Consider the following 27,705-nt stretch of genomic DNA (forward strand, 5'->3'; position numbering starts at 1 on the left):
CCCCCAAAATGGATTAACTCGCTGGAATAAAAAAGACAATATAACATACATCCATAAACGTGGAAGCATGTGAAAAAGTGCAATATATTTATCTGTACAGTAATCTATTTATATATATTTATTTTATATATATATTTATATATATACATTTATTTATATATGCACCTTATTGCTTTTTTTTATCCTGCACTACCATGAGCTTTTGTAACGAAATTTCGTTCTTATTTGTGCTGTAAAGGTCAAATTTGAATTGACAATAAAAAGGAAGTCTAAGTCTAAGTCTAAGTCTGCATGAAAGTTTAAAATGAGCATATGTTAATGCAGTATGTGACAAGAATGTTTTAATGTAGACACATAGAATCATCATACTGCTGTGATTATATGTATCAAGTGTTCATTCAAGGCTTAGGCAAAATATCCAGATATATATCGTGTATCGTGACATGGCCTAAAAATATCGAGATATTAATAAAAGGCCATATCGCCCAGCCCTACTTTAACATTAACTTACTGATCAGTAGCCCGATAGATCGGCACATCCATATCATAAACGTCAGCCGGCTTTTTGTATTAGCTACAAAGTAAAAGCGAGGCCCTTAGAAATGATGGCAACATTGCTCCTGTTCCAAAGTCACATTTCCACACAGCCGGTTTCACAAGGTGATGCCTTTGTGCGGATGATGTTATTGAGTTTGTGACAGCCAAAGACAGAAAATAAATGTTTAGCAGCTGCACAAACCATTACCCTTCATCAGAGGATGAAGGGCAGCCGCGGAGGAAGGCCATGCTTACAACACAACTATGCATCATTATTAGAGAATTAATTAGTCTGTCATCAACAGGCGCGGCACCGCTCTGCTGGGATTCAGTCGCAGATGTTACACACTGGGAGCTTTGGAAGGTTGGGTCGGGGTTCAACTAAACTTCAACTTAGCTGCGCCGTTCTCTTTTACTCGAGCGCTCGGTTGGTTTCAGGTCTTGGAGAGATGTCGGGGAAAAGGCCAAAAATAGCGTAGGGCCGTCGGGACGTGCTGTTGTTTACAGACAGTGACGGGGATGAAGGACCTCAGTGCTCTGGTGCTGCGGTTTGAAGCCTCGGGGGGACTTACGGTGTGGACCAGGCAGCCGCAAGACACATAAAAAGACATAGACGTATGGGCGCACTAGTCCTTGTTTATGTCTTTAATACCCACGGTGCTTCGTGTTTGCACCTGTCCACTCCCGCTTTGTGTGCTATGGATCTGCTGACTGTACGGCTCCACTGTCCATGCAAGCTGATGATTGAGCAAATAAAAAACTGCATGATTCAGTCTCGCGCGTTTCAACGATTTAGCAATTAGTTTAAGTCGTTGTGTTAACCTTCGCACCGGAGGCCAAGGCGGGCTACACGGGGCATCGCAGACTGCTGAAATCACAGAAATAAACGAAGCAGTAAGCGCGGTGCAATATTGACAAATTCTGTTTAATATTGTGTGATACTCTTCTCTTAAAATACAGTCTTTTCTGAGGTAGACCATTACAGTTCAATAACATTTTTTTTCAAAACAGACATCAACAAAAGACATGAAATAAATACTTTCATGTACAATATGCCGCAAAAAAAAAAAAAAAAAAAAAAAGAGGTAGAAATTGTCACAGAAATTGTACAATAACCAAGAATAATGTTACAAATTCAAACAGTGTAAAAAATAAACTTTTTTTTTTTTTTTTTGCTGGACAAACTACTCTTTTTACGAATTAAAAGTCGTGAATAATACTTAACGAATGGAGGCTGAGCCTTCAGTGTGTCGTTCAGTGATTAGTATGCACGGGGGGGCATCTGATTGATCAGGTGCTGTGGCATGGCTGAAGCCACCAGCTGGATAGGGAAGGCTATAGGCTTGCTGGTTGGACATCAATCAGACCACTTCCAATCCGGAGGAATCACTATAAGGGAAGGAGGAGTTGGGGGGGGGGGGTAAGATACGATACCACATGGCCACTGGTCCTTGTGGCTGGGGGCCATCCAATCTAATGAGATTGCATTGGGAGCAGGGGGGAGGGGGAGGAAAAGAACGGTGAAGGAAGGGAGGGAGAGGAATATTACATCATCAGGACCATGGCGGTGGTACGCTTAATCGATACCAGGAAGTGAGAGTGAAGCGTCAAGATTTTGGTTTGGGTCTGAGGCCTTTTGTTGATACTGTGAGGGACAATCTCGGTTCTAGTTCATCCCAAAGGTTGAAATCAGGGTTGTGTGCATTCGTACTCAATACGGCTCGTCCTTGTTAGAGTGACTGGTCCATCGCACACAACCTTTTGCATTCAAATTCACAAATATGACAATTTAAGCCTGAGTGCATGTTTTTGGGGCTGTGAGAGGAAGTCAATGTACCCGCAGAAAACGTAAAAATTCAAACATAGATCAGATCTCCTGACCGAGAGGGCATCATGTTAACCACTAGGCCGCCATGCATCTTCAGTCTGTACTAAAAACACTCAAATATTTATTTACCAACTTCATCGACCTTGTTTTCTACACCGAGGAACGGAAGATCGTCTTCCCCAAACTGTTCCCATTCAGGTAAAGAGATGCAATTGGCAAACAAATGCTTTGTAAAGATTTAAATTGATTATGTATTGGGGTTTTTGTACTTCCGTCCACATCAGGGCCGCCACTAGGAATTCTAGGCTGCATGAAAAAAAACAATTCGGGGAGTTGTCAACACAATACTATTTGTAAATTGAAGTCCTAACTTTTCCCTCCATTTATTGGATGTACAGTCATAGCTCGCCACATTGCGCTTCATATATTGCAGTTTCACCATATCGCAGATTATTTGTTTGTTTTTTCAGGTTTATTCTACACTAAGTATTTTAAGCATAAAAATAGCTAAATGAACTAAAGATATCAATACGACAGTAGCATTGGTCACTAGATGTTCAGTATCGTGCCCACTGATTGGCTCAGCCTCAGAAGATTTGCTATATTTGTGTAAATGTGACTAAAATGCGTCATTTCATGTCATTTCTCGTAATGTTGAAAAATGTATTTAGAAGGTCGGAAACAAATTTTTGTTATGCTCTACCTATGAAAATAATACATTTATAATTGTATTTATACTTAAGGATTCCTACTTCGAAGAAGCAATTAGCAGTGATAAACGAGGAAATACTGTACTTGACCATTTTTCCAGCTTGGTGGTAATTTGGATTGTCTACATATTGGATTTATCTAGAACATGCACACTGAAAATTGTCACTCTGAATTGTGTTTTTACATCATCATGCTTTTCACCAGAGGCATATGATTTTGTGTTATACATATTTATACTGTTAATGGCATCCACACACAAATATGCAAATGCATCATCACACAAAGGAAGTAGCTTGTCCAGCAAAAAGGATGTTCTGTATTCTATATAGTATTTCTTGACGACAATCAGCATTCCACCAGAAACTACAATAAAAACAAGCGATAAAAGAACATAAAAAAAAACATTTATATATTCATATATAATAATACATGGATTTATGGCATCAAATATCCTTTGAAATACCTGAATTACATTCAATGTTACTCTTGTACCATTATTCAAGTTTCTCTCCCGAGGTAAAAGCCCAGACTGTCGCATTTCTCCAGGCTTTCTCTCCCTCGTTCTGCGCCATTCTCCGCTAAGACCCTAGGATCACATACATTCTTTATTTCTTAATTCTGAGGTAAAGAAATTCTTCCTGAGCATTTCAAACGAGACTAACATACTACGAAAACAAAAAAGCAGTGTGTGAAATAGACAAAGACGTGTTCGGTGTGCAGGTGGGCCCACTGTAGGATTCTCTGCGGTCAATAAGGAATGTGAGCGCCATTTATTGTACTGAATGTGGACGTCAAGGACAGCAGTACAAGATAAAGCAAATATTGTAACGGTTTGAAGAGTGAAGAGACCCATGAAGTACTTGCTACAATCAAGCATCGAGTGTCGCCGGGCATGAGGAAATTAAACCAATGAAATCAATCTTCAGGGTAGCATGGAGTAACTGTTTAGTATTTGGCGAGCAGCTACTGTAGCATTGTGTCTTGGAGCTCCAGTCTGATTAGAACAATAGAACAGCACAACAGCTGATTTGGTTTGTCATGTTTTTGGTCAAAGAAAACTGGTTTGCCGATCCCAAAGCAGAGATGGAACGTTTAGCAGTAGCGTGCATGCAAGTGAACTGGAAATAAATAGGATCCTGAGAGTAGCAGAAAAATGGGGGATTTTCCAAACCCTGATTATCCATTATCTTGGCCCACATCACCTAGCAACAAACAATTGATTTTGTCCTGGACCAAGGCTAAACAGGAGAGGATCCAAATTGATCTGATTCTTCCATTGGCCAAACCACATTTACGCTACACTACTCATCAAGGTTAGTTTCTTTTCTTTGGGAAGACCAAAACATTGTGAACAAAAACAACACACTCGGCATGCTAATGTCGGTAAAACAAACAAATGTTGACTCTCATGTATTTGTAAGCTTGGTCGGCTTTTTTGGCTGCATGGTTTATGATAGGAAAACAAGGGCTTGCTGCGTCAAAGCACATGAGAAGTCCAAGTACAGTGCCTGGCTGCCTCTTCAGTGGCTATACATCTTGCTCCACTCTATACAAGTGTCCAGTTCTTTTGTGGTGCTGTGCTGGCGCACTTTGCAGAAGGCATTCTCAAAGTCTGTGAAGGCTGGGGGTTTGGACGTGGCAGAGATGCCGTGCATGGCCCCAGTGGTGGTTGATGCCAAAGAGAGTGCCTGCTGGCTGAGCTGCAGTAGTTCCCAAACAGAGTAGCCTTCAGCGCGCTGCAGCACAATGCTCAACTCCCTCTCGGTCAGGATGTTGCTCTGAAGCGAGAGCGCCTGTAGCAGCACCTGCCTGCGCATTCCCGCATCTGGCAGGCCAACGTGGTAGCGCTTAGCGAAGCTGCGATGGACCGCATCTTGCAGCAGATCAGGCCTGCCGGTGGAACACACGACAATCACCAAACCAGTAGCTGACCGGGCTTTTTCTAAGAAGGTGCGCAGTGTCTGTCTCAGCCCCTCCTCTTCCTCCATGACTTCAAGTTGGCTTAGGAGCACCACTGATGGCTGCCGTGCCCCCGCCACCTGCAACACAGACCTCAGGATGTGTTCCGCCTCTGCCTTCCCTTTAGAGGCCAGCATGGCTCCACTTAGCTTGTAGAGGGAGGCTCCAATCTGTGAAGCCAAAGAACGGGTCAGTGTGGTCTTTCCCCCTCCCTGGGGGCCAAACAGCAGGATGGTTCTTGGTGGGTGCATCAGCGGACTCGGTCTCAACACAGGCCACAGCAGGTCCTCTTCCAGGGCAGCTTTGATGTGGGTGAGCCCGGCCAACTCCCCCCAGCTTAGGGCTGGGCTGCAGTCCAAAATCTCCCCATTAATTAGGTCCAACACGCTGGGCTCCGGACTCTTCAGAGTCTCAACAGTTGGACCGCACAACGAAGAGTGTTTGTGGGCCTGAGAGCGGTGTTGCTGTTGGGTGAAGTCCTGCTCCGCCACTCCATTCTCTCCTGTCATGCCAGCTGGAGGGCTGTACTCCCCAGCTGGTCCATACTGAGGAGACACCAGGGGCTGAGAGGAAGGCTTATTGGGCTCAAAATTTTGTGGATCTGTGCTGCCTGATGAACTGCTGAAGCCGTTTCCTCTGCACTCTGTTTTGTCATTCACACTGTAAGGCGAGTTCCCGCCTGCCTTCAATGGGTCATAGTTATATTTCCTGTAACGTGCACTGTCCCCGCCTTCATCCTCATCTACACTCATCTCAAATGCTTTTCTTTTCAGTGACCCTCCAGACTCAGTTGTGTTGCTCTGGTAACTATAGCTTCCTCCGACCACTGCTTGCCTGGCTGGAATGGGAGTTGGTGCAGGCAGACCTGATGGCAGGTAAGTTGCAGAGGGGTGGCTATAATTGGGGGCTAGGCTGGACTGAGGAGGGTATGTGCTGGGGGGGTAGCTATAGACAGGTGCAGTTGGGCTATAGCTGGGTACCAGTGTAGGGGTGGATTGAATAGTGTGGAGTGAGGCGGGAGGAAGTGCTGCACCAGGTTGAGGACAGTATCCTGAGGCAAGATAGGTGCCGTTGTAGTTGGAGGGATACTCGCTAGAGCCACTGCATGAGCTGCTGCCGCTATAACCAGAGTCCGAGAGGTTACTGTTTACCACTGACACACTACTAATCCCTGGAGGGCCTGCAGTTGTGGCGACAGCCTTGGAAGCAGAGAGGCTGTCATGGCCTCCAGGGGGCACTAGGGAATAGGAGGCATCAGTGCTGTGTGTCAGAGGCCAGGGCTCCAGTTCAGTCTTCTGGCCATTGAGGCCACCAAAGGCCCCTGGCTCTGGGTAGGAGCCCACGTTAGGTGGCCGGTCATACGGTGAGTCCAGCCCACCGGAGTACTTCTCTGCGTAGCGCTTCAGCAGATTGGAAGCCGTGAGGGCAGAGATGTCATCGTTGGCCCAAGAGTAGTTGTAGGAGTTGCGGCCGCGACCGGGGTAGATTTCTGACTTGTGTGCCGGAGAGGAGGTGGTGGAGGAGACATCCAGGTGCTGCTCAGGCCACTGGCTGAGGGACTGGGCATGCTCTGGGTTCCAGTGCATCTTTAATAGGCCTGGGGAGGAAAACATAGCGATTAAAATAGTGTATGAAAATGTTTGGATGAACTTTTGTAGGATATATTTGGCCTCAGCAGATCCAGCAAAAATGTTTGGACAACTCCCATCCTGGTAGGAAATCCAGGAGCATGTTTAAATGTTCTTGACTCAAAAACTATTTTAATTATTTTCCCAAATTTACTTAAATATATAAAACATGTTATCACATACAGTAGCATTACTGTTTTTACACCAGTAATTAGTATAGATTTGTTTAATGTGAACCATCTGAGTCCTCACTTTGGTGTATCACTTTTTTGTGGAATTTTGAAGAGACTCTTCCCTGTATGACTTTTAACATTTCCACAAATGCTAACAAGTCTATAAAAGGGTAAAATATAAAGAACAAGGCCATCCCTAAATATCAATCCAATAATTTTCCTAATATGTTAAGTTTTTATCAAATGCCTTTGTATGATTTATTTTGCCCTTCTCCAGTGTCACTGCCCTGCACGGTGGCAGGCTCGACTGAGATGGAAAGAAAGGTGGAGGGAGGAAAAGAAAGCTGCAGACTGGAGAAAAAAGCAGGTGAAAGCAGATCTGCAGGCTGGATTTGTTGTGCAGTTTTCCCAGCGTATGTTGGAGCACCGATAAGATCCACTATACTATTCCCTCTATACTGCTAGCATCTGCAGGTCTCCCAGAGGAGCTATTGTTATCTCTGTGTGCATGTTGCTCTGAATGCCTGCTCTCTGCGCCCTCCACCCCCATTTACCACCCACCAATCCACCCACCCGTCGTACACCAGAGCTCCACAGGCCCCTGGGCCGGCTGGACATAAGGAGGGGAGGGAGGGTGTTTGTGTGTGCTCTTGGACAGTGGTGTGGAGAGAGTGAGAAACACAGAAAGACGGATGGGGGTTGGGTTTGGGATTGCAGCATAGTGTGCTATTCATCAGCACAGTCTCCCATGGAACATTGGGAAAGTGGAATGTCTGTTCTTGTGGCTGACTTCAGCCCCGGCGGAAGCCTGATTGATCATGCACAGAGCACTTTGCCTTGACTGCGGGAAAAAGAATCGCTCAAAACAATATTATTTTTATCAATGGCTCCTTCAGGTTTACCATAGGTGCATTATTTTCCGGAACAATATTCAAATGGCAGCACACCGGTAAAGTATGGCATAAACGAACACTAGCGAGAAACCATTTATATTTAAGGTTAATAATGTTGTCCATTCTCTGTAGATACCATAAAGTGCATGATTGTATGCATGCCTAAAAAAACCAATTCCCATCCGAATTGCATTTCTTATTTTTTACGATTAGGAATTCTGATCGTGAAAGGCCTTTTCCTTGCTTAAGGGGCGTTCACACATTGCCAGTTTGGATGGCGTTTTGAGAAACGTCGTGAATCGCTATGTGCCAAAAATGCTTTTTTTTCAACATGTTTTCAATATTGCGCCAATGCAGACTGGCACGATAGTAGTAAGGATCTCCCCAAAAGTCCTCCACCCGCTACTCTGCATCAACCGCAGTGCCTTTGTGTAGCTCATTGATAAGCCCATGATGCTTTATTTTTAACTTCGCCAACTCCCTATTAATTACTGTGTTTACATCGTGAAGGTCCGGGGAAAAAAATGTGACTGGCTTATTATGGCAGTGACAGTAACACAGTATTATCACATCGGTGCAAATACTGAAGCTGTCGTTAATTACTCGCTGAAAGGCGTTTTAAACACGTTCCATTTCAAAACATCAGGACTACCAAAAAAATTTTACATGTTGAATTGTTTTGTCGAGTCCCTGCGGTTTTCAGGATTCATGTGACAAATTACCTTGTTTTGTGTCCGGTGTAAACACGATCTCTGAATTGGTGCACCGCCATGAACTGCCATCTAACCCGGTAATGTGTGAACGCCCCTTTACTCATTGCCCTAATATGTCAGCAGCCAAAAGGAGCTAAAATTAATATACCAAATAATACATTGTGAGAAACAGTTTGAATCGATGATTGCGTCGAATCGAGAATCGACTCTGAATAAAATGATCACATCAAGAATCGGAGTTGAATTGAATCGTGAGATGTTGTAAGATTCGCATCACTAATGCTTAAAAGTTTTTACAATGGTGTCAGAATGAAGACTTGCGCAACCTCATGCTGAGGTACTAGCTTGACATTCCACACATAGCTTGGTATTATTGAACTGTCATGAATTAGCCTGAGGTGGAGACAACTTCAGTCAGAGCGAGGGAGGTAAAAAAAGAATATGGCAAAAGCCGCCATGGCTGCCCTTACTGCTTTCCCTTCTGTGGATGCCTGATGATTCATTATTCATGGCTGTCTGTGTGGAGCCAGGTTTCTTATTGCCATTTAAATCAAATCTCAATATCTGCAGCACTGCTAAACTTTGGCCTTCTTCTTTAGCCTTTTTCCAAACCTCCTCTGTGTGTGTTTTCAGATTACACACATTATTTATTCAGTCAGATGAGACCGGCAGACCAGATGGCCGTTGGATTACCACGTCCTTCATATTCAAATCCACTGCCTTAAGTTCCCAGTGGCCAAACTAGTTCAAGCACTTCCCTTAAGCTTTCAGTTACAACCCACAGCATCACACAGCCACTACGACAAAGACTCCCCAGAACCTTTCTCACACTCTGCTTCTAGTATTTTTTACAAGCAAGCCCAAGTCACCAACTAGTCCACACCCCGATGACCACATATTTTTGTGGACTGACTTGTGGGTCTTTGTCCAGGCTGCAGAAACCATATCCTGCAGGCCCTTCCCATCTGCAGCCCAACCAGTTTGTGAGCAGCCCCAATAATAGGGCCTGTGTGTGACAGAGATGGATGAGAGCCCAGGGGAGCTCATAAAACCTGCAGCAGGGAGGGAGGGATGGAAGGAGGAAGGGAGGGGAAAGTGGACAGCAGGCGCTACGTCCTTTCTAAGCGGGCCGGAGCGGACATTAGAGGACTCATTGAGGCGGGCTAACTGCTGTCCACTCCATCAACAGAGTACTGACGCTACAGAATGGACTTCTTTCACATTACCCCCCAGACCAATGTGCCGGAGAACTGTTAAAACAGAGACTAATCACTTTTCAAACTAGTTGGTTTTATTATACGTAAACAGTTACACGACACAGGTCAGCCTGTTGGAGTTTGGAGCGGCAGCACTTGACATTGGACTGTACAAACTCTAATCTACACTTCAGAGCTGTCATGTAGATTAACGCAATGAGTGGGCGGGAAGAAAGCTTAGATTAGACGTCTGTAAATTAGGACAATATGCACATTCTCTCAGTAGTGGTGCAATCATTTTGATGGGGTATAGAACTTAATGAAAATAATGCCTAATACATGCACTGCCAATATATGTTGTGATGCCAAAGTGATGCAATAGCAATTGTGACTAAGATCAAACTATTTGAGCAGCACTGATACAAACTATAAATTAACAATGCCATTCATTTATAAGAACTACTGCTCCCAAACTTTGAAAGTAGCCTGTGATTGGCCAAAACAAAGAAAACATTAGTCTTTGAACATGCAGTCCTTTTTGCTGACCACTGACCTCGGCCGGCTGCAAGGAGATTGATAAGAACCTTGAGGATATGCACATTAAACTTCCCACAGTGTGAGTGTTCACGCTCCCAGGAGGGACAGATGTTCCTCTGCTGACCGCCTTACTGTCTGTGCGGCCATTGTGGTGGACGACCATCCAGCAGACGTGCGCGGCTCGGACAATCCAGTTGGCCCTGAGACAAAGGCTGAAGGATCCTATTGTCAGAGGCCTTTCTAATTATGGAAATCTTATTAATCTATTCAGCAGCAGTCCACAGAGAGCTTTTGTGTGCGGCTGAGATTTATTGAGGGACCTGTGTGAGCTGCATCCTTTTGTAGCAGTGCATGATGCAGCTCTCCTCAGCCAAAACTCGCTTTGAAAATGGTCTGACATTAAAATTAGACTACTTAGTGTTTTTAGCTTTAATGTGCCATCATCAGAGTCACGACGTCTCCTGTTGTAGGAGAAACTAAATTGCTGTCCCTGTTACTGATACGTGTGTGTCGTGTTTTCCTAAATAAAAATAAGGTATTGCTAGTTAAAGGGAAACATAATCTTGGCAGGAAGCCCAGAGACGTAGGGTTTTGATACTGTTTCACTGCTCCCCTGAGGTTCCCTTCCCAGCACTTTTGCTTTTCCTGCCCTGAGGAACAAAACGGACACGGATGCAACAAGCCTTCTGGGAGAGCGTGCTATTAAACTGTTGCGATTGTGAAGAGGCTGCTTGTAAACAAGAGAGCTGTGGATCAATCCAATCAGGCTTCCTTTCATTGTAAAGCATCACTCCCAACCACAAACAATAGAACGCTATCAACAACTTCAGTACGTCATGTAAGGATCTATTAATTATTTGTGCTGATGTTGTCTCTTCACTACGGTGTTATTAAAAATAATTTTTCATTTTACAATGATGACATTTATTTGCTTAACAGTCAGCATTTTCACCGGGATTTCCACTCTACCTCACACTAATAATGATCCCTTCATTAATGTTACAGGATACTGTCGTCCTGTTTACATTCTCTGGACAAGATAAGAGTGGACAAACTGACACATATGCCACTTTTGTACAGTTGCCTCATGCATCATACTGTGACATAAGTCTTGTTGAAGCTGAGATGGTAAGCCGTAATGGCCAGCAACATCTACAAGCTGACTACAGGTAAGCATTTATCCAAGTCAATATCTGTGTGAGGGGGCAGTGCAGTCATTACACAGAATTAATGTCATAATAATGTCAATCATCAGCACTAAAAGTTAATAGTTTAAGGTGAAAGTCAAATTATAAGTTGAATGTAATTTATATTAGTATAGTTTAGCTGGGAATTACACAGGAAAGGCAAAAGACTAAGATATTGTGTTAAAAATAGTGCTGTCAAATTATAAATCTTTTTTTTTTTTATTAATCACATTTTTGAATTTGGATTATTCATGATGATTCGCAGGTTATTACATGTTGGCATAATTTAAATTAACTTAAAGAAACACCCTACTATTCAGACACAAACATCATTTTATTGTCAGAATATTACCTCGGACATTTTTTTAAATGTTTACTTGAATGCATGTTATTCATTTGCTTAATGGAGAAGTGCAATTTTTTTGGAATGTTGCCTATCGTTCACAATCATTATGAAAGACTTTTTTTTCTAATGCATTCTCAATATTAAATAAACGGAAATAAAAGTCTGCTTACAGCAGAGCCAAAGGGAGATCCACTATTCCCCCCATTGAATCAAATACATAACCATTCAAAAAGCTCCAACAATACTTAATTTACATTTTGTGACTTGAATATTAACCAAGTATTAGTGATATTATTATTATAAGCGCTCACGCAGACAAACTATTTGTAGCGGCGATGTGATCACTTCCTGTGTGCCTATGTTTACATCATCAAGTGGTCTGCGGTTTCCTCGCTTCACTGCTCCCTCTAAGTTTATTGTAGATCATAAATCATGCATCTCACCTGGACAGAATGTGGCTGGTGATATAATCCGACAAGTTGGGCCACATTGACCGCCACTTAGGACCTGGAACTGGCGAGAACAACACGAAAAGCGCTTGTTCCCCCCGCGCTCCCACCCCGTTTCTTTGCGAGGATTATGGGACATTTTTCATCTAAATGGGAATATATGAACATCCCAGCAGTCGGCATCCTAATGACAGCAGACCTTGCACAGTAAGTGATGTTTTATTATGTTTGTTGGCTCACGTGAAGTAATTATCAGTGATGAAGAAAAAAAAAAGCGAACATTGTGATGTGTTTTTTAAATTAAGGTGCCGCCTCTGCTTAACATTTTCAAAATACCTAACTATTAAATGTTGTTAGAAATGTGCTTGTTACTACATTACATATACTTACATCACGTATATAAAATCTCAATGGAGGTGTTTTTGATGTTTTTTTCAGGGCTCTATTAGCAGCATTGAATGGCTCCCATAGCTCCTTTGTAAGGTGACTTTTGATCGAATTTATTAAGTATTTAGAATGTTTTTTTTTTAAACTCCTTCCGTCGTCACATCTTTCGTAATGACTGTGAACAATAGGCAAAATTCCCTAATAAGTGCAGTTCCACCTTAAACTTCAGTAACCATTTACTCGAAAGTCCAGTCAGGGTGCATTTTCAATTTACCACCAAGCACACCACAGTCTCGTCACTCATCTTTGCACTGACGTATGTATTGACCTGTTCACTGGCCATGTAGTAAGCCGTGCCGCCTTTCCGATAATCATCAGCGGTTACGGTAAATAAGCATGTACAGTCAAAATAAATTTGCGCGATTAATCTGCGTATATACATAATTACTGCAATAATTTTAGGGGATAAATCATATGAGTTAACGCCTTATTTTTGACAGCCCTAGTTAAAATATAAATAAATAAAACACCCCACTGATTTTATATATTCTTTTTACTTTTAAAATCAAGTTATTTATCCAAAAGTACTTAAACAATTTTCAATACAAGTATATCAAATGTATTGAATTCAGAGTGTGTGAGAATGTTTATCTAATTATTAGTCAACAAAATGGATTATTAGTCATTTTTTACTAATAATTGTTGTCTGTTATCGTCATCAACAAATTTTCCCCTGACTAAATTAGACAATAACAAATTAAAATAAATGCCCATTGGCTAACACAACAACACAATTAACTGACATTTTAGTCAACAAATAAAAACGAGACAAAACTGTTGACATCAATACAAATTCAATCATATCTAATTTTGTTTTGTAAATGGGTGGGACAAGTTTGGAACATATACAATCACAGTTCTGTGAGTTACCGTATTTTTCAGAGTATAAATCGCACCGGAGTATAAGTCGCACATGCCGAAAATCCATAATAAAAAAGGGAAAAAAACATATATAAGTCGCACTGGAGCCCGGCCAAACTATGAAAAAAACTGCGACTTATAGTCCAAAAAATACGGTACTAAAGAGAGTGAATCAGATGCTTTTCTTTGTGAGATAAAGAAATTGGATTTCTCACGGGCAAAACATAACTGTACACATTTACCAAGTCCCACATTGTAATATGTGTACTCATGGCAGAAAGAAACAAGGACTGAATTCAACTAAATGTACTGTACATTTAGCTGACTTAAATATTTGGAAGTTTAGTCGATTAAAACTAAACTAAATCTGCATCAATATAGATGACTGAAATATGACAGAAACTAAAATACATTTTTGTCAAAAAATTAAAACTAAATTAAAACTGCTGTCAACAACTGGTCCCTAAAATGGTGCCGGATGTCAATATTGTTTTTATCAAAAAATAAAAAAAATAAAAACAAATACCTATCAACAAAGTAATTATTTGTATTCAAATGCAAAGAATGCTTATTCTTTATGCTATAAGAAATAACACAGAGGACTTACTGAGAAAAAAACACACTTCAGCAAGAGCTGCTTGACTAAAGGACCTTTCAGTCCTGCTTGTTGCTGAAGGCAGTGTACAGCGGAACTGATTTCTGAATGACAGGATTGCAATTTTGACACTATCCAATAAACAGCTTTGTTAAAGTTGATATATCCCGTATAGTATTTGTACTGAGGAAAAACAGGCAGCAACTCGAGAGAGCAGCATCAGCCATTTCAGCGATCCATCCATGACTTATTGTACACGCAAATAACCTCTTTCTTTCTACATCTCTTCGAACAGCCAATAAAAACCTATAAATGATGGGGCGTTGGAGTTTGGGCTCTATGCTTCAGAATCTGTTATTTATCAGAGTTTGTTATCTTGATTTGTCGTAGAGTCTGGAGTCCTCTCAAGTCCCGCGTTCTCAAGTTCACTTTGATTTATGACACTAATATCAAGAAGGACGTTCTCACTAGGCTGTGGCTGTCCTGCCGCTGCTCACTACCTGGCGTGTCATAAAAACACCAATCTAAGAGGCTGGCTACATTTCATAGCGTGGCAGGTGGAGACGCTGGAAAATTGTCTCTGGGTGTTCTCTCACTTCGGTATGAAAAACACATTTTATCAGCTAGGGGATGATGCATTTCTTCCATATATTGTGCATGCAGAGAACCTCACTCCTGCGGAGGCTTAATGTGGCTTGTGGCCAAAATGTTGTTAAAAGGAAGTGCGGGGTCAGTCCTTGAGATGCTTGCCAAACTGCTATAAGACAGAGATAATGCGGACACCAAACTACAGGGATCAGTTTATCATCTGTGTGTAATTGCCCACCGTGCAAGAATATTACTATAAATCCATGCGTTAGTCACAGGGCTGCTAAGAAACACAATCTCACTCACTCACTCCGACCAGCTCATCTGCTCCTGCTTTCATGCTTTTAAAACGATATAATAACACAAGAGTGCGGGAGCTGTGGTGAGGAGTTTTCACACCTGCTGCCCAACGCTAGCAGACGCAGGCCTTTTCAAATATGCCTGAGCACGCTGGTCGCAGGAGGAAGGACTACATCTCCTGCAGTGGTATTGAGGGATGGCCTTTTTGTGTGTCAATCACTTTTTATGTGCTGGGGTTTGTTGCTGCTGTCAAAAAGACTGATTGTTGGGTTTTTTTGTTTCACTTATAAACAAGATGATGAAAACAGTTTGCACCTGATATAATTGCTACAAAGGTTTGAGGCATATTGGTCAAGGAAGATTCCATATAATTGTGAAAAAAGGCAAGGATGCAAGATTATTTCTCATTTCTTGTCTACTGACCAACCTGCAGGTTTCTTTATTTATTTTTCTGTATTTCTGTATTGATCAGTACTAATCAAAAATACTATTGTTCAATTTACATAGAGCTTCACTGAATACCATTCTAGGTCAAAGATTAAATGCAATACGCAACTTTAGAAAAAAATCCACACGAGAATAATAGACTTGAATATTCTCCGTCACCAAAAGTTTCTTTGCAGTGTGTGGGTTGGAGCTGCACCCAAATTGCATGATGGTGTTTGCTTAACATTGATTAATTGACAAACCTGTTTAGAATTGCTAATGGTGGTGCAGCAAAAAAAAAGCACCCCCCCCACCCAACACTCTCCCCCATCTGTGAGCACACTCAATTTACAGCCCCTTTCACCGCACTCTCCAAAACTAGAAAGCCTGCAGAATAATTGCTGGATGCGTCACTTCATGCTTGTAATTTTAGAAACAACTCCCCCATCCCCCAGGCTTGCTATCGCACATCCACAAATGACAGAAGCCTGTCCACTCTACCCTCCCCTTCAAGAAAAACAGGGTCCCTATTTTCTCTGACTGCAGGCAGGCTTTGGGTTATTGTGTTCACTAATATATCAAAGAACAGCTGTCCTAAGGCCCCATGATGACCAATCACTCCTTCCATCTGTCTCATTCGCCAAATCTCCCACTCTTCTCTTTGCAATCTCCGTCTATCTCTCCATTTCGGCTTCCCTTCCTTTTTCCTCCCTTTCCAGTGAGCATGTTACATTTTTGGCCCCTATATGATCCCATTTTATGAGCTCTGCACATGAGCGATTTATCGTTTACCGTCAGTGCAGACACAAACAAACATTGGACACTTGGATCAACAGACCTCACTCCTACCGAGGCGGTTTATGAACACTGCAAAACAAACACATAACGGCAAAATGATTCAAGTAAATTATATCTCAAGTGCAGCCATTTACTAATTAGCCGCATTTGTGTGAAAGCTGTGAATTCTGCAGCCTCAGGAATCCAGTGATCCAAATGAGCCCCACCTCACCGCTTCTTAATTGGGCCCTTAACAGGAGCAGGGGTCTCCTTAATGAGCTGATGAACCCTTAGAGAGAAAGAGCAGAGGGCCGCTGGACTCACAGGGCCCTGGGTCCCTAACCTCTTGTTTTTGTGGGCTGAGACATGCGCACATACACACACAGACTTGGGGCTAATTAGAGCTCATTCACACCCCGCACTAATGATCCCTTCTCCTATTCACACACACTTTAGCCACCTCTGTGTTTACTCAAGGGCCTCACAGGCCCCACCGCCAAAGCACTCATGCCACTCGACCTACAATAGGGATGGGCGCCGGTGCGGCCCTCCAACGTGCCCCTCCAGGGGCCACCACGAAATCTACTACTTCTTTCTTCAATGCAAGATACTCCATGACTTAAACCGAGTGATTCAGGAAGACACTCCGCAGCGAGCATTAAAAGCGAGGGAGAGAGGGGTCATTCAGAGGAGAGTTATAAAAACTGCCAGCTACTCCATTTATGTGTTTGTGCTCTTTTAAAAGAAAAGGTATCGCTACACCAGCGGGGGCCCCCAGCAACAAGAGTTAGGGCACTCCTGGGTTGGTGGCCTGGGACTGATTTAAGAGTTTGTTTGAAGTGCAGATTACAGATTCTTTGCACCAAATCCCTCCAGGAGTATCTATGGCCCGTGGAATCTCTCTCGGGTTTCTTGTAAGGTCCAGTCATGGCTGCTCACCCCTGCTCGAAGTCCTGTGGACTGGCCAGAGACAGGCGAAAGACCGGACGTTCAGACTGGGATCATACATAATAATGGCCAGTGAGTCATCACAAGTGTGTCTTTACTTCGGAGACTGGAGCAGAAATGCCTGCAGTAGGAGTCAGAGGTATGTTGGGAAGCAGGAAAGCTCTCTATTCCCACAAAGGGAATTCCATCATTGAGGTGAGAGTCTTCACATGTCCTGCACATATGCAAAGTCCCTCAGTCAGATTTGTGCCGGCAAAATCCTGACTACAGTCTTTATCCTTAAGACAGTAAGCTGCAGTGTCACCAGCCAGCGCAGGGGAGTGTTTGTGTGTCACTGGTCTGAGAGTAAACAGTGTGACTATCCAACACTGCTGTGTGCGCTCCTACGATCCCTCTGTCTACATTGACCCACACTTGCATGCTGTTCTGAAACTAATCACACGCTCCAAACATGAAAACAAGATACTGGACGGAGGAGATGGAAGCCAGTTAATCTTGACACATGAGAGCAAGACGGAAGCACGGTCGCACCTCAACTAACACGCTTAATTGGTTCTGTTATGAAGCTCTAAACCCAAAACACTTGTATCTCAAATCAACGCCTCCCACTGAAATAAAGTGAAATCCATTTATTTGGTGCTTGGCCCGCCAAAACAACACAATGTTAAAATTCAATATGCCTTTAAAAAAAAACTAAAAATTTTGAGATAAGAAATATTGTATAAAAACTACGGTTGGGCGATACGGCTAAAAACTGTATCACGATATACGTTTTTCAAAATGCACTATATTAATTTATATTATTATGTTTTGTCAACTTGTACTTCTTTATGTCATTGCCTGAAATAAAAAAATAAATGAAAAAATTAAATGAAATTTTTATATTTTTTCATGAACTAAGGAATATATGGACAAGGCGAAAAATATATTGAATGTTAAAATATTTATTTAAAATGTAACCTTCCTCTGAGTATAATCAAGGCGGATAGGGAAATGTCAACACTACCGTGGAGAACACTCAATCAATGTAAACAAAATTCTAAAATCACAATAAACTCTTTAAATGAAGGTGTACAAAATAAGGATTATGTGATAAATGCTAAATAAAGTGTAAACATAGAGAAACCTGAGAAGATTTTTTTTACAGGTTTACTGCTTGGAAGTTACGTGGTCGGTGATGTATGTATGGAAATTAATTTATGTTATGCAGTAATTATTATTTATATATTATTGGACCAAATTATTATTTGAAAGTAGCACATTTGTCATATATTATTATTTATATGATTTATACAATCCTGCACTTAAGTTCCTGTTGTTTCCATACATACTACCGTACGTACGGTCTGTTTGAAAAAATCCAAAAAACTGTCCAGGTGACTTTTCCTGTTTTATCCACAATTTATTTGCGCTCTGGAGCACTCATTTTTACTTTTGCTTTTCATTCCATGCAGAGAATCAACAGCGAGACGGTAAGATGGCGCAACCAAACGTTGCAAGTTATTTATATATACTGTATATATTGAAAGTTTATCGAACACATTTTTTATTGCTATCGTCTATAGCGTTATAGATTGATATCGTTATATTGGCCCAGCCCTAACAATACAAAATAATGTACTACTAAAGCTTCAGTAGTTTTATGAAGTAATGCAACAATAATGTACAACATTTACCTTGGAGAGTGGACTTCTACAGTATCTCCTTCTGGCTGTTTCTCAGTCAAGCACACTGTCAGCAGCTTTTCCATATTTTCATGGATAAATGTCCGCCATTACGATATGATTTAAACATTTTGACTGGTGTTTGACTCGTTCAACTTATTTTAGTATATATTACATTTACTTATATCATTATGTTGCAGACAAGCAGTGATACTCTCGAATTGCTTTGCCAATTTGGCGATGAGCTTGATTATGTTTTTGATGATTTTTTTTTTTTTTTAATTCAGTTGATATCATCCACTTTTTCTTCTTCTCGGCAATGTCCTTCACACTCACTTTTTTCCTTCCCAAGGTTGGAAAGCAAAGCTGTGTCCATCTTTAGCTATAAGCTAATGCTAGAGAGTAAGACTAGATGTTTTGGTCTAATCTTACGGGGGTCACTGTGACATTTGCTATGCCAACTAATGGCGGGGATGCTTGTTACTCAAATGTCATCATAAAGCATAACAATTAGCTGAGGGACAGCTCTTATCTTAAAACTATCTTACGTTGAGGTACCACTGTATACTAAAATGAACAGTAGTGTGTCTTTCTATATAGCATTCTAACTATTCATCCAGCAGTTTGTGACATTCTTTGACTCGCAGTCCACTTCAGCAGTGAGGAGTGTATTGGGTCAATATGGTCTAGAAGGTTGCAGGGAGCTAATGGAACAACCAGTAAAACACGCCTTGATGGGAAGCAGCAAAAGCATGCGTACACGGTTTAAAGGTCACTCCAAGTTCTCCTAATCTGAGGAATTGTATAACAAAAACACTGTCGTGGCTATTTTTAGGAGTTTAAGTGAACAAAAAGCCAACAAAGTGTCAAAACTTGTGACTTTTAAGCCAAAATTTCTCTAGATAGAACTGCCCCCTCCCCCACAGTCTTGCTTATGAAGTGCATTTTATGCAAGCAAGCGAAAAAAAGATCTCTCAGTCTTGTAACATTCATTATTAGGTAATACTTTTTAAATGAACCATTATGTTTGACTTCTCCTTCTTGTCTTGTAGCTGTCATGCTGATAAAGCTCCTTTGAGGTGAGTTAAAGGGAAAAAAAGAGCTCTTGAGTCCGAGGCCAGGAAGGCAGCCCCATGCTGGCCGCCAAACAATGCTGTTTTGGAAGCCAGCACACTGGACTCAAATGAAGCCTGGTTGGAGAGAGGGGGGAAGGGGGAGGCAGGGGGGATTGCAAAAACTGAACATGTCAGTTATTAGGTCAGCTTTAGATGGAGAAAAAAAGAGGGGTGGGAAATAGAGGGAGCGCAGGAACGTGTGTGGTGCTGAGTCCTGAAGTGTCTTGGTAAAAGGACACCGAAGGGTTTTGGATGCTCTGTCCAGCCTCCTTCCTCTATCCGTGTCTTCCACTTCGTGATGAAACATTCAGGCTTGAGGTTAAGCATGTCAGAGAAAAAGCCTGATGCCGAGTGTACGTTCTAACAGTTAACTTGTCCTCCCCCCACTCATTTGTTTACAACTGACAAAACGAAATGTCTACTTCTTCAGAGCCGCGATAGGGAGAGAGGGAGGCTCATTGATTGAGGCAAAGTCCAACTGAGGCCTGACATGGCATGTTGTTTGTTGTCACATGCAGAGGGATTGGAAAGAAAGAAAAGTGGAAAGTACTCACTATAGGGGACAATAGGACTCAGCATTCTGTGGAGCTGGTCTTAGTAAAGAGGAATGCTGTTTTGTGAATGCCAGCGACGGTTAGTGTCCGTTGGGCTGTAGTCCATCACTGGCATGCGCTTGCACTGACAACACAACAGCCCTGCAAGGGACACAGAAAGACAAGAGAAGTGAGACAGTTGCAGATTGCTGCACAATGTCTGGACGAACATGACAACTAACCCTTTGGCACATAACTTACCAGTCACGAAAATGACAACACTATCTATGCAATATACAAACTGACGCACACAAGGGTATTCATTGTAGTCAGGCATTAAGCTGATTGTGAAGCCTCGTCCACCCTCCAAAGAAGGCTTTCTAAATCTTCCTCACAAAAAGACTCATACATACCACTGCTCTGTGCACCGGGCCCTCAAAGACTGCATTCTTTAGACACCAAACAATTTTGGAGCTGCAATGCAAAATACTAACTTGAACCACAATGTTACACAGTTTCTGACTGAACATTGATTGTGTATATACACAAATTATTTTTTTAAATGAAACAAAAATTAAGCTCTATTTAAAGTCATTAAATGTCAAATTCAGATTTAAGTTTTTAATCCGGCTGGTACATTTTTTTTTATCCTGACTTAAGACACTACTGTGAGTGAAGATTTACAAACTGAATTATTTAAATAACAAAGACAAACGTAATGTAAATTCAAATATTGTTTTTTCTCTACCCGATGTTTCTAAATCAAAGAAAATCTTAAGTCTTTGCAAAAATAAACATTAAATGGCACAGGTCAAACAATTCCTACAGAAAGTATCAATTTTGAGTAAGATTATTTCACTTATAGCAATTAGTAACGTTGCATGATACTACTCTAGGCATAAATAAACAGGTGCAAGAAGCCAATTGTCCAGAGTCCATTCACTCATGTGTCATTTACATGGAGGTGAAATTATGCAATGACCATACGGCGGCCCCTGAACACATCCATCTATCGCTCCCTTTGCTCTGACAGACAACTTTTATTAATCAGTCCAATCACAACAATTTACTAAACTATGTCCACCGAACCACAGCAGCTTACATCTAAAAACAGAGCGTTGCTGGTGCAGGTCAGGAATAGATTGGAATGAGAAGTGTAAAAACGTCAGCTCCTGACTGCTTCCTTCTTGACACCAGCCAGTGCAATAAAGTCAAACAGTGATGACAGCAGATATCAGCACAGATAGCTCAAGAAGACATGCAGCCTTACCTATTCATGCCTGCATGTCCTCCATTAGATGTGAAAGCACTATGTTAATCCTGCCAGCAGAGCAGACCAGACCAGTGTGTGTGCATGCACGGCTTTGCTTTTTTTCCACATATGGGACACAACTCCACACTCATTCTGCCTCCCTCCCTTTCTCTCTCTCGCTCTCTCTCTCCATCTCTGGCCAGTGACAAGAGAGTGAACACTCCCCTCCCCCATGGATCTCCCATCCCCCTCTTCCCTCTTTATTTTAAAAGTATTTAACCAGAGAGAGAGAGAGAGAAGGAGAGAGGGAAGTAGGGGAGGGCAGCATGGCGGATAGGGGAATGACCAATCTGCTCTGTGGTGCACTGAAGGATCTTGGACACAAGTGAAGAGAGAAGAAGAATGAGGAAAATAGCCAGTACCAGAATGGTTAGAAACATGGCAATACACAATCTCATATTTTTTTCTGTGGCTTACAGACGATGACCATTACTTGGAAGCGATCAAAAAAGGTTCACAACAAAACATTGTTCCAGTAATCCCAATTTCTAACAAAACACATGTTGTACTTTCATAAATACTTTGCCTGCATGGCCAAAAAAGGTCACACACTCGAATATTCTATTCACCTTTAGCTCGATTACAGCACACACTCGCTCTGGCATCGTTTCCACAAGCTGCAGCAAGATGGTTTAAATCTTCCTGCAAAAAACAGATACAAGCAAAAAAACTAACTACACAATGGAATAAATCCCTATACTTTATCAAAAAAAGATTTGTCGGGTGATATAAAGGATTATACGTCGGTCGCGTTCTCAGACAAATCGGACTATTATTGTGCTCCAGACATGACAAAACAGATGGAAACTTGGAAAATCATGGAGGTCTACAACTTCTTTGTGTGTGGCCTGGTCAAGGAAATTGGTCTCAAGACTTTCTCGGTTAAATATGCTTCGTTTTTGCTCAGGTAAGTTTGCATTTCACGATTTAACTTTGCGTCGTCTGATATTTGCTGCTCTTGCACGCGCCATTTACGAGTAACGTGTTTTTCCCCGTCTTTATCAGAATATAACTATAGATGTCAACATTGTGTATGTGCTGAAAGCTTCATTTATGATTGCCTTTATGATTGCATTTGCTTACCGTATTTCCAGACCATAGGGCGCACTGCTGATGAGCGGGTCTATTCAGGCCTATTTTCATACAAAAGGCGCACTAGATTATAAAGCGCATTAAAGGGGTCCATCCATTCATTTTCTACCGCTTATCCCTTTCAGGGTCACGGGGGGTGCTGGAGCCTATCTCAGCTGCATTCGGGCGGAAGGCGGGGTACACCCTGGACAAGTCGCCATATTATGATTTTTTTCTAAATTTAAAACAGTTCCTTGTGGTCTACAAAACATGAAATGGTGGTTATTTGGTCAAAATGTTGCATACATTATGTTTTACAGACCATCTTCAAGTCACTTTCTGACATTTGCTTCAGAGTGCGCCTTTTTGTGGGCGGTCTTTTTTACATGGCTCACTTTCGACAGCGTTTTCTCCCCGTCATCTTTGTACACATGTAGCGTGCAAGGACGGGAGTCGAATTAGTGTCAAAAGATGGAGCTAAGTTTTTTAATGACATTCGGACTTTACTTAAACCAATAACGGAGCAGCATCTTCTCATCCGTGGCTCACTAGTGCAACAACAATGCCGGAAATGTGTCCCGTGATAAACCATCTGACCGGAACTCTCTAATAACTAAGGGTTTGGTGGGTAAATTATGACAACCCACTACACCGGTAGTTTTTAGCGTTTTCATAGCGAGTCTACTGACAGATATAAGTTAGAACTTAACGCTACTTTACGTTAGAAATGGCAACAGCGGAGGATGAATGCCCCATAACAAGAAGATAGAGAAAAAGCAAAAGCTCATCTACTACGGCGTCGGCACGGACTACAATGGCGGATTTGTTCAGGACTTATGCAGATCCCAAATACACATCAGCAGGTACCAAAAGGTAATAAAAGTTGATTTTACATAATATTGCAAAACAAAACACCAGATAATATGTCTGCTAATAGGTGTCATTTTGCAGTCTTTATACACACATCATAATAATACTCATATGTCGAAGCACAGTACGTCTGAGTATGGTAGCCGTAATGCTCCAACAATCCATCCAGTGGTGCGGCTTAATAGCTTACCAAAGCCGTACTAAAACATGTTGATAGATTTTTGAGCGCTGTGTGTAATGTTCTATATTCTCAATGGAACATTTAAAGTTTTGGTGTTGTTTACTGGCGTCATCTTAAAGTCTACACGCATCTCTTATGTGTGACTGCCATCCACTGGTCACACTTATCATTACACCATGTACCAAATAAAATAGCTTCGAAGTCGGTAAGCACAACCAGAATTATTCCGTAGATTATTCGCACCGGGTTATAAGGCGCACATGTTGATGGTGGTAAGCTACATTTGTAGCCACAGCTGCCTTCGGGTAGACTGGTGGAAATGTGGCTGCCAGTTGCCACCACAGGCCTCATCAACCACCACCAAACATTAATTCACATTCATACACCAAAGCCTTCTCTACCACATCTCAGAGATTCACATCAAGGCGTAGGTCTAGCCTCTGCGGTGGCCAATCCATGTGTGAAAATTAGGGATGTCCGATAATGGCTTTTTGCCGATATCCGATATTCCAATATTGTCCAACTCTTAATTACCGATACCGATATCAGCCGATACCGATATCAACCGATACTGATATATACAGTCGTGGAATTAACACATTATTATGCCTAATTTGGACAACCAGGTACGGTGAAGATAAGGTCCTTTTTAAAAATAAAAAATAAAAAATAAAAATAAGATAAATAAATTAAAAACATATTCTTGAATAAAAAAGAAAGTAAAACAATATAAAAACAGTTACATAGAAACTAGTAATTAATGAAAATGAGTAAAATTTACTGTTAAAGGTTAGTACTATTAGTGGACCAGCAGCACGCACAATCATGTGTGCTTACGGACTGTATCCCTTGCAGACTGCATTGATATATATTGATATATAATGTAGGAACCAGAATATTAATAACAGAAAGAAACAGCCCTTTTGTGTGAATGAGTGTGAATGAGTGTAAATGGGGGAGGGAGGTTTTTTGGGTTGGTGCACTAATTGTAAGTGTATCTTGTGTTTTTTATGTTGATTTGATAAAAAAAATAAAAAAAATAAACGATACCGATAATAATAAAAAAAACGATACCGATAATTTCCGATATTACATTTTAAAGCATTTATCGGCCGATAATATGTACCCCGCCTTCCGCCCGATTGTAGCTGAGATAGGCTCCAGCGCCCCCCGCGACCCCAAAGGGAATAAGCGGTAGAAAATGGATGGATGGAATATCGGCAGGCCGATATTATCGGACATCTCTACTTGATACCAAATAGAAAGAGGCAGAATCACACAGCAGACTACAAACACACACACACATTCACATTACTACTATCTACGAGGGAACAAATCAATAATTGAAGTGACAAGTTTTAGCTCACAATCCAAATACCCTCTTTGTGGACCAGAAGATATGACAGCCATGGAAGCACATTCAATCTCTTTATTAACTAGCACTAACTAGGAATGTAATGGTATCAAATGTCACTGTACAATATTATCATGGTATTAAGGCCACGGTACGATATTATTGCGGTATATGTCCCCCCCCCCAAAAAAAAGACTTAAAAATGTGTGTAAACTGAAGTGGCAGGAATAGACTATACACACTTACTGTAATTGAACACAAATATAATGCTAAAATGTTTTAATCATATCTATTCCTAAAAAAATTTAAGAGCAAAGAATAGTGCAGGGACAAACAACAGAATAATAAGTGCTTATTACATTTTAATATAAGTGTAGATAGAACCATGTCACAACAGAAAGCAACCAGATATTAGCAGTAAATTAAAATGTAAAAAAAAATATATATAATACAATATTATTGAGAAAATAATACAACTGGAAATTACGTAATATGTTAGGTTTATAACCCATTTTGAAATGGTTCTATTATCATTTATATACCAAATAGTATATGGTGATATATTTTGTTATTGTAGGAGGCTGCAATATATATTGTGATATAGATTTTAGGCCATATTGCTTATCCCCAGTTGAAGTTATTCATTATCAATGTATTCATTTGTAATTCAACACTCTTTCCGTTTCTTGGTCAGGTGCTGTTCCAGTTCCATCTACTTTTAGGTCCCATACAGCTGTCAAGCTGTTTTAAGCGAGGACCACATGGCCCAGTCATCTACTCCTATTACAAACAACCAGTACTACACTCAAAGTATGTGAAGTTATCCCACAGTCACAATGCAAATATTTGTGTACAAAAACAGTCCACACTTCCTTCAAACAACATCAAAGATTGCTTGTCAATATAATACAATTATACCGGTAATTGTTTCTCCAATACTACAAATTAAATTCTTAGATGATGCTGAAGAGGCTTGGGGTACCAGAAATCTGATCACGTGTAATAAACAGTATTGTTATCACTTTGATCAGCTTGAATCATCTTTATTGTCTTGATTAATACAGGTATGCGTCAAATTCTGAAATGTTCGGGTGTTGACGGTTCCTTGGTCTCATTCAATGTTGATAACAATCTAAGAGCTCCATTGCAAAGTGGAACTTTACTTTTAACGAATGGTCTTGGAAATTTGTCTCTTGTAACAGATGTGTGAACTATTTCAAAGATGCCCCTCATGGTCAGTGACATGAATCAAGTGGCAACTTTACAGACAGACTACCAAAGTTCACAGTTCACAACCACAGTTAGACTCAAAACCTTTTCTTAATTTGGAAATCTCAATGCATTTGCTAATGATGTCTCTATGGAGTGGTAGGGTGAGGGGATGGTTGATCTGGGATGTTGAAAGCAGACAATTCTGGAACCCTATCACTATTACCTTATTCGTGCTGAGGCAGCACTGTGCAGACACGGGCAGCATGCTGAGCCCAGCACTACTGAAGCACAAAGACTTTAGAGGCCTCAGGACACATTAGGAACCAAAATTGAGGAAAATGAGACAGAAAGACTAAACATGAAGAAGACAGAGCCAGACAGGTATGGCTGTATACACTAGCCTCAATGTCACATGAGTGAGTTTGACAGGACCACAGGACCCTGCCCTCTACCTTACCCTCTTTTATATATGCACACTTGTTCTCACTTCCAGAGGACATCCAATCCAGTACTGAGGTCCACTGTCAAGTCTAGGCAGTAGGGTTAGACGGCCTCATGATTGGAGGCTAATGGAGAGATATGAGACGCAGACAAAAGAGCCATGGCAGGCTTAAAATTACTTGTGAATAGGCAGGGTACAGGTCAACACACTAGTGTTTGACCTCATACCCTGGGCCATGTCAGCTCAACATTTCTATTCAGCAGGTTGTTCACCCAGTGATGAACTGTGTTAGCGTGTCAGCTGCTTTCATTAAGACAAACTGATGATTCAGCCCTAGATTTAATTCGATTACATGAAAATCTGCATGCAGCACAAGCACAAAGGATGCTACAAGGAAATATGCACATATGTGAAAAAGAGAGAGCCTAACAGTACAGAAGGATGGCTCTCCTTCACACCTTCAGGTATACATACATTTACACACTTAATGCCTCCCTTGAATGAATATGAAACTCATTTCCATGCTGTTTAATTCATAACAGGTTTTCTGCAGTGTTCATTTTGCCAGCAGTTTTTAATTTAGTTTTAGTCATAGTCTTTGGGCGAACATGTGTTTTAGTTATAGTCATCAAAATTAATTTAGTTTTAGTCGTCTAAATTCCTCAACATTTTAGTTGACTAAAAACACAGTACATTTTGTCGACTAAAATACAGATTATCAAGTAGAACGTATATTTGAAGTTGTGTTGAAATCCTTTTTATTAGCTACTTTTTAATGCAGAGCATCACAGAAACTAAATTCAGAACTCAATGAATATTTCAATAAATACATTTCACACTAACTTTATTGTG

At 41.2% G+C, this 27,705-nt stretch overlaps 1 protein-coding gene across 2 annotated transcripts; it reads right to left on the reverse strand.

Moving 5' to 3' along the window:
• Positions 1 to 1,484: 1,484 nt before the first annotated feature.
• On the reverse strand, positions 1,485 to 21,789 carry fignl2 (fidgetin like 2). 2 transcript variants are annotated; one of them, XM_061986913.2, is made up of 4 exons: positions 21,682 to 21,748; positions 20,825 to 20,885; positions 20,433 to 20,573; positions 1,485 to 6,632 (listed from the first exon to the last, which is right to left on the reverse strand). In XM_061986913.2, exons 3-4 carry the CDS (start codon positions 20,455 to 20,457, stop codon positions 4,597 to 4,599), a joined length of 2,061 nt encoding a protein of 686 aa, XP_061842897.1. In that variant the 5' UTR covers positions 20,458 to 20,573; positions 20,825 to 20,885; positions 21,682 to 21,748; the 3' UTR covers positions 1,485 to 4,596. The 2 variants fall into 2 exon arrangements, with proteins under 2 accessions (XP_061842897.1, XP_061842905.1); XM_061986921.2 differs by lacking the exon at positions 20,825 to 20,885 and having other exon boundaries at positions 21,682 to 21,789.
• Positions 21,790 to 27,705: the final 5,916 nt, after the last annotated feature.

The sequence above is a fragment of the Nerophis lumbriciformis genome, linkage group LG01 (genome assembly GCF_033978685.3).
Source record: "Nerophis lumbriciformis linkage group LG01, RoL_Nlum_v2.1, whole genome shotgun sequence".
Classification (NCBI taxonomy): domain Eukaryota; kingdom Metazoa; phylum Chordata; class Actinopteri; order Syngnathiformes; family Syngnathidae; genus Nerophis; species Nerophis lumbriciformis.